The sequence below is a fragment of the Sinocyclocheilus rhinocerous genome, unplaced genomic scaffold, assembly GCF_001515625.1.
Source record: "Sinocyclocheilus rhinocerous isolate Xijiao unplaced genomic scaffold, SAMN03320098_v1.1 scaffold742, whole genome shotgun sequence".
Lineage (NCBI taxonomy): Eukaryota > Metazoa > Chordata > Actinopteri > Cypriniformes > Cyprinidae > Sinocyclocheilus > Sinocyclocheilus rhinocerous.
This window is the reverse complement of record NW_015641116.1, coordinates 815,389-829,613: the sequence shown is the minus strand read 5'-3', so window position 1 is coordinate 829,613 and position 14,225 is coordinate 815,389. Positions and strand designations below refer to the sequence as shown.

The window sequence follows — 14,225 nt, the reverse complement described above, 5'->3', positions numbered from 1 at the left end:
AATAATTGCGATAAACAATATTATTGTCATTTTAAGATGATAATCATAATATAAGAGCATAATAATACAAGAAGGCCAAAACACTTTAAAATGACAACAAACTTTTAATTCTTAAGAATATTTAGATCATGGAAATTAAGTATCACAATATTAGATACCTTAAAAAACTTGAATAAACAGTAAATAAACATTTTCAAAGTAACAAGTAGAAAAAAGAAAAATTCACAAATAACTTGTATGGAGATTTTTCCATCTACAGATTTTTCCCGGACCTTCTTTTCTCTGTAAATTAAGGGTGCACTGTATTGCTGAAAAACACAATCACTACTGAGCAGTCAGATGTCCGTTTTGTAGAAGCATTTTTTAAATTTGAACTAGCACCAACTACACCACGTTATGTTCGAGAAGCTGCAAAAGACACTGGCGCAAGTGGAAAGCAAAAAACATGATGACATTAATTTTTATGTAAATATAATGGGCAATATATTGCATCACCAAAAATTATTGAGGTCATGTACATATATTGTGCGGTAAGTCGATATCTTGATTATTGCGGCAGGCCTATCTAACATGCATTGTGAAAGCTCTCATCTCATCATATGCAAAAGTAAATTTTTAATATATTTGTCTCCATAAGCACCAACAAAAGATAGGAGCTAGAATTATATACTGCCGCAATTCAAACTAGGACAAGATGGAGTGCAAACTTAGAAAATTCCATTTACTTTCTTTCTAATTTGATATTTTGTTTCCAGGTGTCCTTACAGATCCCATGTGAGGGAGAACTGATGCTACTGCTCAGTAAGAACAGGTGCTTGCAGGTCAAAATAATGTCTGAAACTGGTCATACTGAAACCTCAATTCACGAGCGTGACTGGAACAGTGCACTCATTCAAAGCACACTCAAATCACTTGAAGCACAAAGTGAATGGCCGTATGTGCAACCAAGTAGAGAAGGAACTAAACTCTTTATAAATAGTGTGAAAACATGCAAAGCTCTGATACGGTTTTATTTTAAAGATGAAGATGTGTCCTGTAAAATACTGCCTTTATGTATGTGCAGAAACAAGTCAGGATGACTACATGAAAACCCAGCACTATGTTTCAGTATATTTACTTTGCCGCACATGTTTGATGACCTTGAATTTAGTGTTTAAACATGACCTTTTACCCTTGGCTGGGGCCGACGTTTTGGGCAATGTGGGCTTGACGTTAAAAAATTAATAAAAATCAAACAACTGCAAGCACCATATCCTACTCAATGAACTAACAAAGTTTCCATATTTATACAACTTAAAGATAACAAATTGCATGTGTCTAAAAAAGTTAAATAAACAGTCTGCTGATTTTCCATTATCTCACACACACATAACATAAACCAAATACTTTTGTTAAACCTTTTTACTTCACACTAGAATGCAAAAGAAGAGCCAATCAAAGGAAAACATTTAAAACTCTATACTCCATTTACGGCACAAACACTGGGACAAGCGCTGCCCCACTTTTCAAGTGTTTGAATCAATGATTAATAGTGTAAGTTTTGTTTCACTTCAGTACGAACACAACATTCTGACCAGCATTATAAGAGTGCTGTAAAATAACGTTTTTAGCAAATAACAGAAATGTTTAGCAAATAAAGAAAAGTTCTCACCCCATCACAGTGAAACAATCAAACCCAAATAAATTTGGGAGCTAGGCAACAGGTGACTGACCCAATATTAAGACCTGGCCCAACAAAAATGTATACAAAATACCAATACTATCACACTTATGATATAAACTCTGTGGATTATTGCTGTATAAGGAGTGTGCTGTCGTGGTGTAGTGTGATGGAGTATCAGGAGTGTGTTTAGGATGGCAATGTACACTCTTAAAAATTAAGGGTTTCAAAAAGGGCTTTTCGCAGCAATGCCATAGAAGAATCATTTTTGGGTCGCCAAAGAACCTTTCAGTGAATTGTTCTTAAAAGAACCATTTTTTGTTAATGTGAAGAACATTTAAAACCTTTTTTCCACTATAAATAACTTTTTGTTGAATAGAAAAGTTCCATGGATGTTAAGAGTTATTAATGGAACTAGAAATGCAAAGAAAGAATCTTTATTTTTATGAGTGTATGTTGCCTTTTGACGTGTCAGGAGTGTGTATCAGGAGTATGATGATTTGTGATGTGTTTTATAGTGCATATAAGGAATGTGTATATATCAACTGGTAACAGAGTTGATGGACTGTTGAACAGCCCCTACCTGTTCTCTGGATATACAGGGCAGAGAAGGTCTGCGGGGCATCTTACAACTGCCATAATAACTGCTGGACGTCTCTCCCAAAGAAACACAGCTGGACCTTCTCCTGGGTCTGATGACGGGAACTTTCTCCTCCGCGTTAGGAATCCTGCCGGCCGTCTCCCTCGGTGGGTAATAGTGATCAAAACAAAGCGCCAGCAGAGTGCCGGAGACCCCCGCCATACACGCCAGCACCGGCCTGAGGGACGGAGACAGGCAGCCGAGGCTGGTGAAGGACAGCAGCCACACCATGCTGGCGAAGACCAGGATCAGGACGCTGTGTTTGAGTTTGAGAGTGGGGATGAGAGTGAGCAGACCCACGCAGCCCAGCACAAACAGCAACCTACCCATCATTTGCATCTGATGATGCTCCTCTCCCCACTGCAACAAGCGCAAGACCATCAAATCCCCCAAGTAGCATGATGCTGGTAAGGACAAAAGCCAACATCTGCTGCTTTCCCTCTTCGTCCGCCTCAGGTATAGGGTGAGAAAGAAATACGCGCAGCCGATGCTGAATAAAGGACTGATGGACTGAGAGAAATCAAAGAGTAAAGTCCGCAGCTCCGAGACACCGTGTTCACTCTGAAAGCTCCAAGAAATGAAACAGGAGAGCGCCAGAACTGCCAGCGCTCCCACGTAGAGAGCCGAGCCGCGGAATAGTTTGGACTTGAGGATACCCTCATTGCAAAACCTACAGACGTTGAACAAAAAGCCCCTCGGATGGTCTTGTTTTAACGGAGTGACGCAGCTCTTCACATAGCCGTTCCCGAGGCTCTCCGCGCTGTTTGCATTGCCACCAACACCATCGTGCTGTCTGATTTTACTGTGCAAAACCTCTCCTTCCTCCCGCACAGCCATGTTGTCCTCCTCCGGTGCTCTTTAAACTTTCATTCCTCCGAGATAAATCCTCCGTGTGTCAACGTTTCACTACATGACGGCAAACGCGCTCCATGGTCACTCAAACGTGCTCAGGCATTTTGGCCAGGAGGAAAAGAGGCTGAAATGTTGTTGTTTTTTAGCAGACTCCAGCTCTATGTCGCCGTCTAGGTGCGACAATTTGTAACAATGACCAGAGCGCGAGAGACAGACGCGCGCGCGCTCTGCAGCGCTGGCAAACCGCGCCGCATTCGATTTATGCCTGTATCTTTCATTTCTAGTCATTTTTCCTTGCCTCAGTGCGGTATTTGAACAATACCATAGAATGCTGAATATATCTATATGTAGAAAATACATAACAAGGCTTAAAACACAGCATATATGTAGGCTATATGTGTGAGTGAGTGTATCCTTAGAAACTTTGGAGTCGTGTGTATGTATACATACGTTGTCTTTATTATTTGTTTATACGCACGATTGTAGCATATGATTGAGCTAAGTCACTAATCAGTCAGGTAAATAGTGTTGATTATTCTATCTTTTACGTTTTCGCCAATAACGAGACAACAGGCCCTTATGGTTTAAATGCATAAGCACCACAAGAGGTCACTAAAATGGACATTATGTTACGGCTGAGTTATCAACAGTTTCTTACCAATGATTGGGATCCAGAGGCTAAGCTGACCAAGGAACCCCCTAATATTACTGTGTTTTACTTGTAACACTGCATACTATCTCATCATTATTACATTAAGCTAATTTTGGTTGAGTGTCTCAACTAGCCTATATTCATTCTTTCTGTTCTAAAAGCAAAATCAACCAAAAATGATATCATCAAATACCAACCAAATACCAGCTGTACCCGTTAGCATTAGCTAATGCACTGTGAACTAACATGAAGAATTGTTTTTATTAACTTACATTAAAGGATTACTATGTTAGCTAATGCAGTAACTTAACAAAAGGGACCTTATTGTGAAGTGTTAGCCAAATAATACCTTTAAGAACATGTTATAGTATTATTAGAGTTTTTTATATACCATATTCCTTTTGGGAATTATTTTAATTCAAGTTTATACCTTGAGGACTTTATTTGGTGATAATACTGAAGCTATTATTTGCTTGATCTAGCTAATCTTGAGATTATAAGACAAGTATAGAAATATAAAGAAAAAAATCAAATTGGCCCATGATCCTTTTGTCTTTGTTCAGTCAACACCTTGTCCCTTTATGAAAAAAAAACATAAGAGGGTTATAAAGAGGGAAAGTCCCTCTGATGCCAAATGCTTCAGGTAAAAAAAAGCTGTTTTCTGAACTAAGATGGGGTCTTTCCTTTACAGCATGAACACAAAGAAAGGTTTGTTTAATGGTCTTAAAATGACTCACATTTGTAAAAAGATCCAGATAGAAGTTTATGAAAATGTAATATATTTATCCCATATGGTGAGCAAGAACAATTCATGCACTTGGCTGGAAAATTGGTTGGAAATTGTGGTTCTTGCATTATGGTTCAATTAAGATCTCAAATTATGGAGACTAATGCTGGTTCCATAATGCATTGAAACTGAGCTCATTTACTTTACTTCTGTGCTGCAAACCCCACAGCTATCTTAAGAGCTTTTCCATGATTCCAACTGCACAAGTGAAGTGGTTGAGTAGACAAGGCAATAAAACCATCAGTCATTCTCATGTGAGGATCATAATGTATCTTCTAATTTTTATAGAACTGTTCGGACGCTATGACATTATATGCATACACAAATGTATATGTACACTCGAAAAAAAAAAGGATTTAAAAATAGGGTTGCCTGTGCGGTGTTAATATGAAGATATGAAGGTCTGTATTGAATTTTCACAGGTGCTTTCCCTGTATTTTGAATTACGTGTTATACGGTGTTGTGTTTTGTTACAGGCAAAGTCTGTAAACTGAATGGAAAGTGTCCTGGCAGAAAATTACCAGTATCTTTTCCATTTTTCTACAGATTTTCCTACAGTGTAATTTGATTAAACATATGTTATATAAGTTGTATTATATAATAAATATATAACATTTCCCAACAGAGGTAGGCCTATATGTGCATCAGAACAACAGCAGGGCCTATACAAGAAATTATCCTTTAATGGGCCTATTTAAAATCCCTTTAAAATGTTATCATTCAATATTTATATCCATTTTCTCAAAAACTTTTGTAAATGTAAATATAATATATAACAAATAATAGTCCAATATTATTATATTTGGGGGGAAAAAATTATATTTTCTATTTTGCCTTGACAACTAGCTGAAATAAAATCTATTTAGGTATTTATTTATTTATTTGTAATGGTTTTAGGTTTAGTTAACTATAAAAACCCCGTTTCACATCAATAAATTCGAATAGTTTGTGTGTTGTTTAACCTTTTCGCTTCAGACATTCGGTTTTAATTTTTCCTTATACATCTTGACTAACACAGGGGAAATTAAGCATAATGTTCCAGCATAAACAAGCACAACATAATCACAAACACATACACAGCTCCAGTCACGAACATACCTGTATCACTCTGCAACAAACTTTCGCGTTTGCGTAACGCTCCGCGTGGTTTGAACCGTCTGGCTCGCTGTAGTATTGATGTGGCCAAGTCAGTCAAGTTCCACGTCATTTGGAAGAATCTCTCCAGACACGGATGCGCATACAGAAGAAGAGAGAGGCCTAAGACCTGTTTAAAAGGTAATACATTAGCAGCTTTACAAGAGAGCACATTAATAAAAGACAAATTTGTTGTTATTTTGAGCTGCTTCGAGCACGGAAGCACTGGTTGTCTGTGCTCGGTTTTATCGCAGACAGTTAAGTTAGCGTGCTAGCTGCTACTGTAGCAGTGATGTCGACTGATCGCGCAATCAGTAATTTAGCTGTATAGTATTAACTGTGTTATCAAGATGTGTTATTAAACAGCAGTGCTGATATTAATACGTTTCGATTTTATATTAACTGCACAACATGGTACAAGTTGGTCTTCTGCCACGGCTGGATAAATAGCTGCTAATTCAGTGAATCCTGTGCGGCCGCAGACCGTGAGAATTCTGACGGGATCTTGATATAAAAAAATTATTCTTAACAGAGTAGACCCTAAAATCACGGACGACGTTAGTTGCATTTATAGTTTGGCTCTGCTTCATGTAGTTGCATATATATCGTGGAAGTACCATAGTGTTCTCTGAAGTACTTTGAAATGGCACGTAAATACAAGGTGCTCAGAAATGGTAACATTTAAAGGTGCACTATGTATTTTTTTGCTGATAGCAACAAGCTTTACATATAAAAATGAATAGCACGTTGAGTAATATCATTGACATTATGTACACTTTTTATTCTGCATGGTAACACCAAGTTGGCATGGGATGACCTGCTGTGACATGCAATTGACAGTTACTATTACTACTACTAAATAATGTTCATTTATATAGCGCTTTGAGCCAGTGCTCTGGTCACTTTATGCATATGCATGAATGAACATAAAACTACCAAACAATATACATCATACCAATAGATTTGTCACATTGTCATATAATTGACTATTCATTTGAACTTTTAGTGATGTGTTGTAACCTGTGTTTCAGGAAACCTCATAGGCACTCTCTGACTGAGTCTAGTGAAGAGAAAAAGAGCTGACATCATGACAGCTGCGGAGAATGTGTGTTACACTCTCATCAATGTCACCAATGACTCTGAACCACCATCAGAAGTCAGCTTGAAAGCTGATTTAGGTAATATTCATGTGTAGTAATTTATTAAAATAAATTACGTTTATTAAATTGAAATGTTTTTTAAAATGTAATTTATTCTTTTGATGGCAAAGCTGAATTGTCAGGAGCCATTACTCCAGGCTTCAGAGTCACATGATCCTTCAGAAATCATTCTAATATGCTGATTTGGTGCTCAAAAAAGTTTATAATTTTTAGCACAGTTAAAAAAACTTGTGCTGTTTTTTTGTGGAAACTGTTTTTTAATGAAATTTCAAAAAAAACGGAACCCCCCCCAAAGCCGTAAACCTAGGGGAAACACTGAACAGCATTTATTTGAAATAAAAATGTTATAACAATGTAAAAGCCTTTGCTGTCACTTCTGATCAATTTAATGGGTCCTTACTGAATAAAAGTACTACTTTCTTTAAAACAAATATTTTACTGACCCCAAACAATTGAAAGGTAGTAAATGAGTGTAACCATTTTCCTCCTTTATTTTTGTCAAAACAGAAAAGGGTGAAATCAAAGCCAAGACAGAGGCTTTGAAAAAGGTCATCATCATGATCCTGAATGGAGAGAAACTTCCAGGCTTGTTAATGACCATTATTCGGTTTGTGCTGCCTCTTCAGGACCACACAATTAAAAAACTATTGCTAGTTTTTTGGGAGATTGTTCCCAAAACTACTCCTGATGGCAAACTTCTTCAGGAGATGATTTTGGTCTGTGATGCCTACAGGAAGGTAGGCATGTAATATGGAACTTAATGTGTATTGCTTATTTTAAAGAGTTATATTTGTGTGCATTTTTTTCTTTCAAATATGCCTTCTGTGTTATGCATCTATAGGATCTCCAGCATCCCAACGAGTTCATCCGTGGCTCCACCCTGCGCTTCCTGTGCAAGCTGAAGGAATCTGAGCTGCTGGAGCCCCTCATGCCAGCAATCCGCTCCTGTCTGGAGCATCGTCACAGCTATGTACGCCGCAATGCAGTCCTGGCCATCTACACTATCTACAGGTGTGTTGATGGACATTTGTGTGACGGAGCGAGAAACAAACATCAAAGACATTTCTTTTTCTTTTTTTTTAAGGAACTTTGAGCACCTGATCCCAGACGCTCCTGAGTTGATTCATGATTTTCTTGTAAATGAGAAAGACGCAAGCTGCAAGAGAAATGCTTTTATGATGCTGATTCATGCAGATCAGGTACACAGTCTTATTATAGTTTTAAAAAATTATGTTTTTAAGTGCAAGAATGGGAATCTTGAAACTATGTACCTGTTCTTCTAATACATTATTGCAGGATAGAGCTTTGGACTATCTTAGCACCTGTATTGATCAGGTGCATACATTTGGAGACATTCTACAGCTCGTCATTGTGGAACTGATTTATAAGGTGAGGTGTCTATACACATCTTAAAGTCATTCTTGTTTAACCCTCAGAGCAGCATTGCAATTTTAGTATAAAACAATTCAATAACACAGGACGCTCACTAAATATGGGTACAAACAATACATAACAGTAGCCAACATTCTGAAATTTATCACAACAATGGTTGCACATTAACTGCCACAGCTTACAGTCACACAAAGCTAACTGACACAATTCTTAATAGTTTTGGAACAAATCGATCTATTTGCAAAGTAAGTATTTTTATTTTGATATGTCTAATGGTGAGAAAAGGCTCACATGCCGTTGACGAGGCTTATGCCCAATAAATGCTTTGGGCTTACGCAGAAAATGAAGTATACCCATGCCTTTACACTGACATTTTGAACCTAAATAATTTTAAGACCATTTTTGTAAGTGTGGCAAGAATGCAGTGTTGGGCATTAGGGGCCAAGCATTATTCCATTGTTCTCAAACAATCGAGCCTATTCAAGGATTGGTTTCAAAAATTATTTCAGGTGTTTTGTCATCATTGTCTCACTGGTATAACAATATTTTTTTATTAAAGCAATATTAAAATTACTGCACTATATTTAATATATGCTTTGACGGGAATATTTATTTCAATGTTTAAATAGTCCAAATATCTTAATTTTTCACAACTTTAGCCTTACATTTTGTGCTTAATTCTGTTGTGAATTCAAAACTTCTCTACAATAGCGGTTAGATTTTGCAACCCTAAATGTCCAGTGATTTCACAAATTTGTTTTTTAATAACTAATTGGCTTCTTAAAGACATGTTTATGGGGAAAAATACATTATGAATATCAATACTTTTTGACTTTGAGGTTTAAGCCGTATTTTAGGAATAGTTAACAAAAAATAAAATTTTATGATGATTTATTCCACCTCATGTCATTTTAAAACTGTATGCTATTTCTTATTCAGTGGAGCTTTTTAAAAGAATCATTACAGTTTTCAATATAACCGTTCATAGTGACCATAGGCTGTCAAGCTCCAAAAAGGACAAATAAGGACCATGAAAGTGGTCCACAAGTTCACAAGTTTTATGCTATATTGTTCATCTTGTAGCCAATGTCAAATCATCAGTTTCTTTTTTGGATGTACTATTCTCTTAATTAAATGCCGTCATCAACAGCATAGTTATCCCTCTGGTTCAATCAAATTCTAAGCTCTTCAGCTTTATGCACACTGCATACTGGCAGATGGTCTTGAACACATTCTCACTGTGTCTATTCTATTTGTTTAGGTCTGTCATGCCAACCCCTCAGAGAGAGCTCGTTTCATCCGTTGTATCTACAACCTGCTGCAGTCGTCCAGTCCTGCTGTAAAATATGAAGCAGCTGGAACTCTGGTTACTCTGTCCAGCGCCCCCACCGCCATCAAGGTACAGCATCTAACACCACAATTGTTCCCATATAATTTTAAAATAAACGGAATGACTTTGTTTACATGTTCTTTGTGTTTCAGGCTGCTGCTCAGTGCTACATTGATCTGATAATTAAAGAGAGTGACAACAACGTCAAGCTCATTGTTCTGGACAGACTGATCGAGCTGAAGGAACACCCCACACATGAGCGTGTGCTGCAGGTACACTTGAGTTCAGCACTTCATTTGGAGACATTCGTTCTACAAATCAAACCTAACAGTAAGCTTGGCGCTGTGTTTTGTTTTTAGGACCTTGTGATGGATATTCTGAGGGTTTTGACCACTCCTGATCTTGAGGTCCGCAAGAAGACCCTACAGCTGGCCCTGGACCTGGTGTCATCCCGCAATGTGGAGGAGGTACGTGTCAAAACCTGCCATTTAAAAGGACATGTCGTTCCAAACCTGTATGATTTGCGTTTTTTAAGGGGAACCCAAAAGGAAAACTGTTGAAAAATTTTATTTTCCATGTAATTAAAATTTACAGGGACTGTAAACTGCCTAAAAGCACTATAAAAGTGGTCTATATGACTTAAGGGGTGGTCACACTGCACTTTTTGTTCCGTTGACTTCCATTCGTACGCATGCAAATATGGAAGACTGGAAACGCAAACTCAGGAAACTTTTGTTTGTTATATTTAAGTTTGGAAAAAAAGGCACCACAGAGCATGATGCCATATCTCGTTCAGTCTCTGAAGAAACTTCGCATTTTCAAAATCGAATGTGATCGATGTTTTATGTGCCATATTTTATTACTTTATTAGTGCTTTATTGTATGATATTAAAGCTTGACATCCAGGATCCCCATTTACTTTCATTATGTCTTTCATGCAGTGGTAAATCATTACTATTTAATGTTAAATTAACTTTCCCATTCAAGCAGAGGGCCTGAACTGCTCTTTTTTTTCTGCAGCTGGTTATAGTGCTAAAGAAAGAAGTCATCAAAACCAACAATGTGACTGAGCATGAGGACACGGACAAGTACAGGCAGCTGCTTGTTCGCACTCTCCACTCCTGTAGCGTGCGCTTCCCTGACATGGCAGCCAATGTCATCCCTGTGGTACGTCTGTTGAGTGAACACTCTAAACACTCTTTTTATGCATTTCAGTTATTTCAAAATATTCATTACTGGCTAAATTGAAGTTACACACTTCACTAGATCATTGGACCATTTAACATTCATTGTTAATTAGAGATGTCCCGAGCTGATCTCAAGATTCGGGATTGGGGCCAATCAAGCATTCTTTTAACTGATCGTTATCGGTATTGGCTCTCCTAAGCCCGATCTTTATTTTATGTCAGCTGTCATCCCGGTGACATGCAGTAGATAGCAGTGTTTGCCTTCCAGCAGATTTGCCTAGAACTGTGCATGCGACTGTTCTAGCACGTCACACGTTTGAGCTTCCGTGCTCAGTGTATTTGATGCGCTTTTTTGTAAAGATCACTCATTCATTTATCGTTTACCTTTATCTGTTGTTGCCATAACGCATTGTGATGAGTTGCGTCTTGCTTTGGATTTGACTGACAGACTAGCATTGACACAGCAAGCTTCATACTTTCTAACCATATCTCCACTTTTTTACCTTTGTTTCAATAATTCTGCTTATTGTTTATGTAAATTACAAGAAGTTTACATCAATAGTCCCATATTCTACCTATGTCTTTATACAGTATGTGCAAATATAGACATAGAGCGAGTGTATCATATATATGTATACAAACACATTACTTTTACTCTCTGCACAACTCTGAATCCATTGGATTGATTTAAATAACTATAATGTACTTGAATTGTGCATCAAACACTAAGAATATACAAGTATTGGAATGGGACTTGGTATCGGCAGATACTCAATATTCATATTGAATCGGGGGCACAAAAAAACCTGACTGGGAAATCCTTATTGTTAATACATCTAGCCCTTTGAGATCTTCTGATGGTTGATAAACTCACTGTTCACATCTTTACTCTAAAATGAACTATTTGTGTTTTGTATGTGGCCACAGCTGATGGAGTTCCTGAGTGACACTAACGAGGCGGCCGCAGCCGATGTGCTGGAGTTTGTGCGTGAGGCGATTCAGAGGTTTGACAACCTTAGACCTCTCATCATTGAGAAGATGCTAGAGGTGTTTCACGCTATCAAGACGGTCAAGTAAGAAATGCTGCTTAACTGCTTCCTTAGAAGTTTGATAAAACCAGTTACATAAGTCATCTGTATATGAAAAATTAATTGGTCTATTATTCTAGACTGCTTAATAGTACTTTGTCATGTTTAGGGTTATAAAAGGGATCGCGATGCATTGCAGTGATTTTAAAACAAGTTTTCTGTCGCAGGATTTTCAGAGGAGCTCTTTGGATTTTGGGTGAATATTGCAGCACTAAAGAGGACATCCAGAGTGTCATGACAGAAGTCCGCAGATCTTTGGGAGAGGTCTGTAGTGCATCAGTTCATATTGCTTTGTTACATCCAGGGCTCATCATTAACACTTGTCTGAAACAACCACCAAATTAACACCAACATTCCTTGAGTGTAATTAGTAAACATGTTATGTTGAATGAAATTGAGTCAAAGGCTTTAGGGTTAAAAAGTGTTGTAATGCAAAATAAAAGTGATGAAATCAAGATAGAAGTATACATGTTCTCATGTTCCTGGAAATATCTGGGAATTTCACAAATGTGATTTTCAGGCCTGGAAAATTCTTGAAAATTAATAATGTCTTAAAAGATCTTGGACAGTTCTATGGTCATTATAAAACTGAGACAAACTTTATTTGGCTAGGAACTATTATTTTGAGTGTGCTCGCTGTAAAATTGTTTTTAAAAACTCAAGAAAAATGGCTTTAAAAGTCATAGACAAGTTAAAGTGTGGGAACCCTGAATATACTATTATTTCTATTACTAATACTATATTGATATAATAATAATATATTAAAATATGCAGGTTTACTGAAAAAAACTCACAGTAGTGTACAATATACATATAATACAACTGAGGTGTTCTAAATTATACAGAAATTGTGATACCTTATAGTGCCCTCATATATCTGTTTTAAATTATGATCTTTCTTTTTATTCAGATCCCAATTGTGGAAAACGAGTTGAAAAGTTGCTGCCTCATTGGCCACCACCCTCACCAAAGTGGCCTTGCGCTATGTTGCCCTTGCTGAGGACAAAAAAAGGCAAAATGTAAGTAGGCTCATTCCATAAACAGTGACTAAACTATAATTATTCATGTGTCTGATTGTGGTGGAATAAATGTTATTTTGCTGCTCTTAGTCGTTCGTGGCGGAGGCTATGCTGATCATGGCCACTGTGCTCCATCTGGGCAAGTCGTCTCTACCCAAGAAGCCCATCACCGATGATGACGTGGACCGGATCTCCCTGTGCCTCAAGGTCCTGTCTGAGTGCTCGCCCCTCATGAATGACATCTTTAACAAGGAATGCCGCAGATCTCTGTCCCATATGCTCGCTGTCAGACTGGAGGAGGAGAAACTGTCTCAGAAGGTAAGCATGTTTCCCCTCATTGCTTCCTGGTAGTTACTGAATTCAGAAATCTAGTAATATAGTTATATTATTGTTAAATCTGTGTAAAGATATAGACGAACATATTGTCAGATCATTTCTTATAGATTAAAAGATGAAATTTGACCATTATATTTAATTGTGGTGGGGTTTTTTTCTCTCTCAGAAAGAGTCTGAGAAGCGCAACGTAACGGTTCAGGCGGATGATCCGATCTCCTTCATGCAGCTGACCGCTAAGAATGAGATGACATCCAAAGAGGATCAGTTTCAGCTCAGTCTGCTGGCTGCTATGGGCAATACTCAGAGGAAAGAAGCCGCAGACCCTCTGGCCTCCAAACTTAATAAGGTCTTTGGAAGATTTTAATATGGATCTGTTTGAATCTGTACAAGACATACTTTTATGATGATGACTAGTTGCAAGGCTTAAACATAATTGGAAAGGTTGTTTGTAGTTTGTCATCTTTTACCACCAGAGGGCATGTTGGTTCAACTGATCAGATTTTAACACTGAAGTGTCACATCAGACAGGAGTCAAAAATGGTCTGCCCATTTCTAGCATCTCACAATATAATTTCCATAGCTCTGCTAATGTTTTTTATTTCTTCAGTGGAGCATTTGTTTATCAGTTAGATTCCCATTATCAGTGGTTCTCATTCTTTTTGAATCCAAGGGAATCACCTTTGTCATCCACAACAATTAAATAATTACATTTCAGACATTTCAGTTCTTCAACAATCCCACTCCATTTAACGTATGAATGTATATGACTTTTCCAGGTCTAGAAATGACCATTTTAAACTCAGTCTACCTCATATATCCAGGTTTTCCCAGGCCGTGAGAACCCTGTTTAAAAAAAAAAACTGTTGTGGGGGGGTTGAATTAAAATAAAAAGCTTTTTTTTATTATTATTATTATTATTCTTTTTAGCTTGTTTTGTCATCTTGGGGCCCCCTGGTTGAAAACCATTGTCCTAGACTGAGCCATCTCG

At 37.6% G+C, this 14,225-nt stretch overlaps 1 protein-coding gene and 1 pseudogene across 2 annotated transcripts in view; one reads left to right on the top strand and one right to left on the bottom strand.

Moving 5' to 3' along the window:
- LOC107754680 (cGMP-inhibited 3',5'-cyclic phosphodiesterase B-like) overlaps positions 1–3,397 on the bottom strand; it is a 54,600-nt gene extending 51,203 nt beyond the window's left edge. For both annotated transcript variants that reach the window (XM_016571226.1, XM_016571228.1), the window contains exon 1: positions 2,244–3,397. In XM_016571226.1, coding sequence (XP_016426712.1) covers positions 2,244–3,137 — 894 coding nt within the window. In that variant the 5' untranslated portion in view covers positions 3,138–3,397. The remainder of the gene's footprint in view (positions 1–2,243) is intronic.
- A 2,364-nt stretch (positions 3,398–5,761) lies between these two features.
- Positions 5,762–13,616, top strand: LOC107754681 (coatomer subunit beta-like; annotated as a pseudogene).
- The last annotated feature ends 609 nt before the right edge of the window (positions 13,617–14,225 follow it).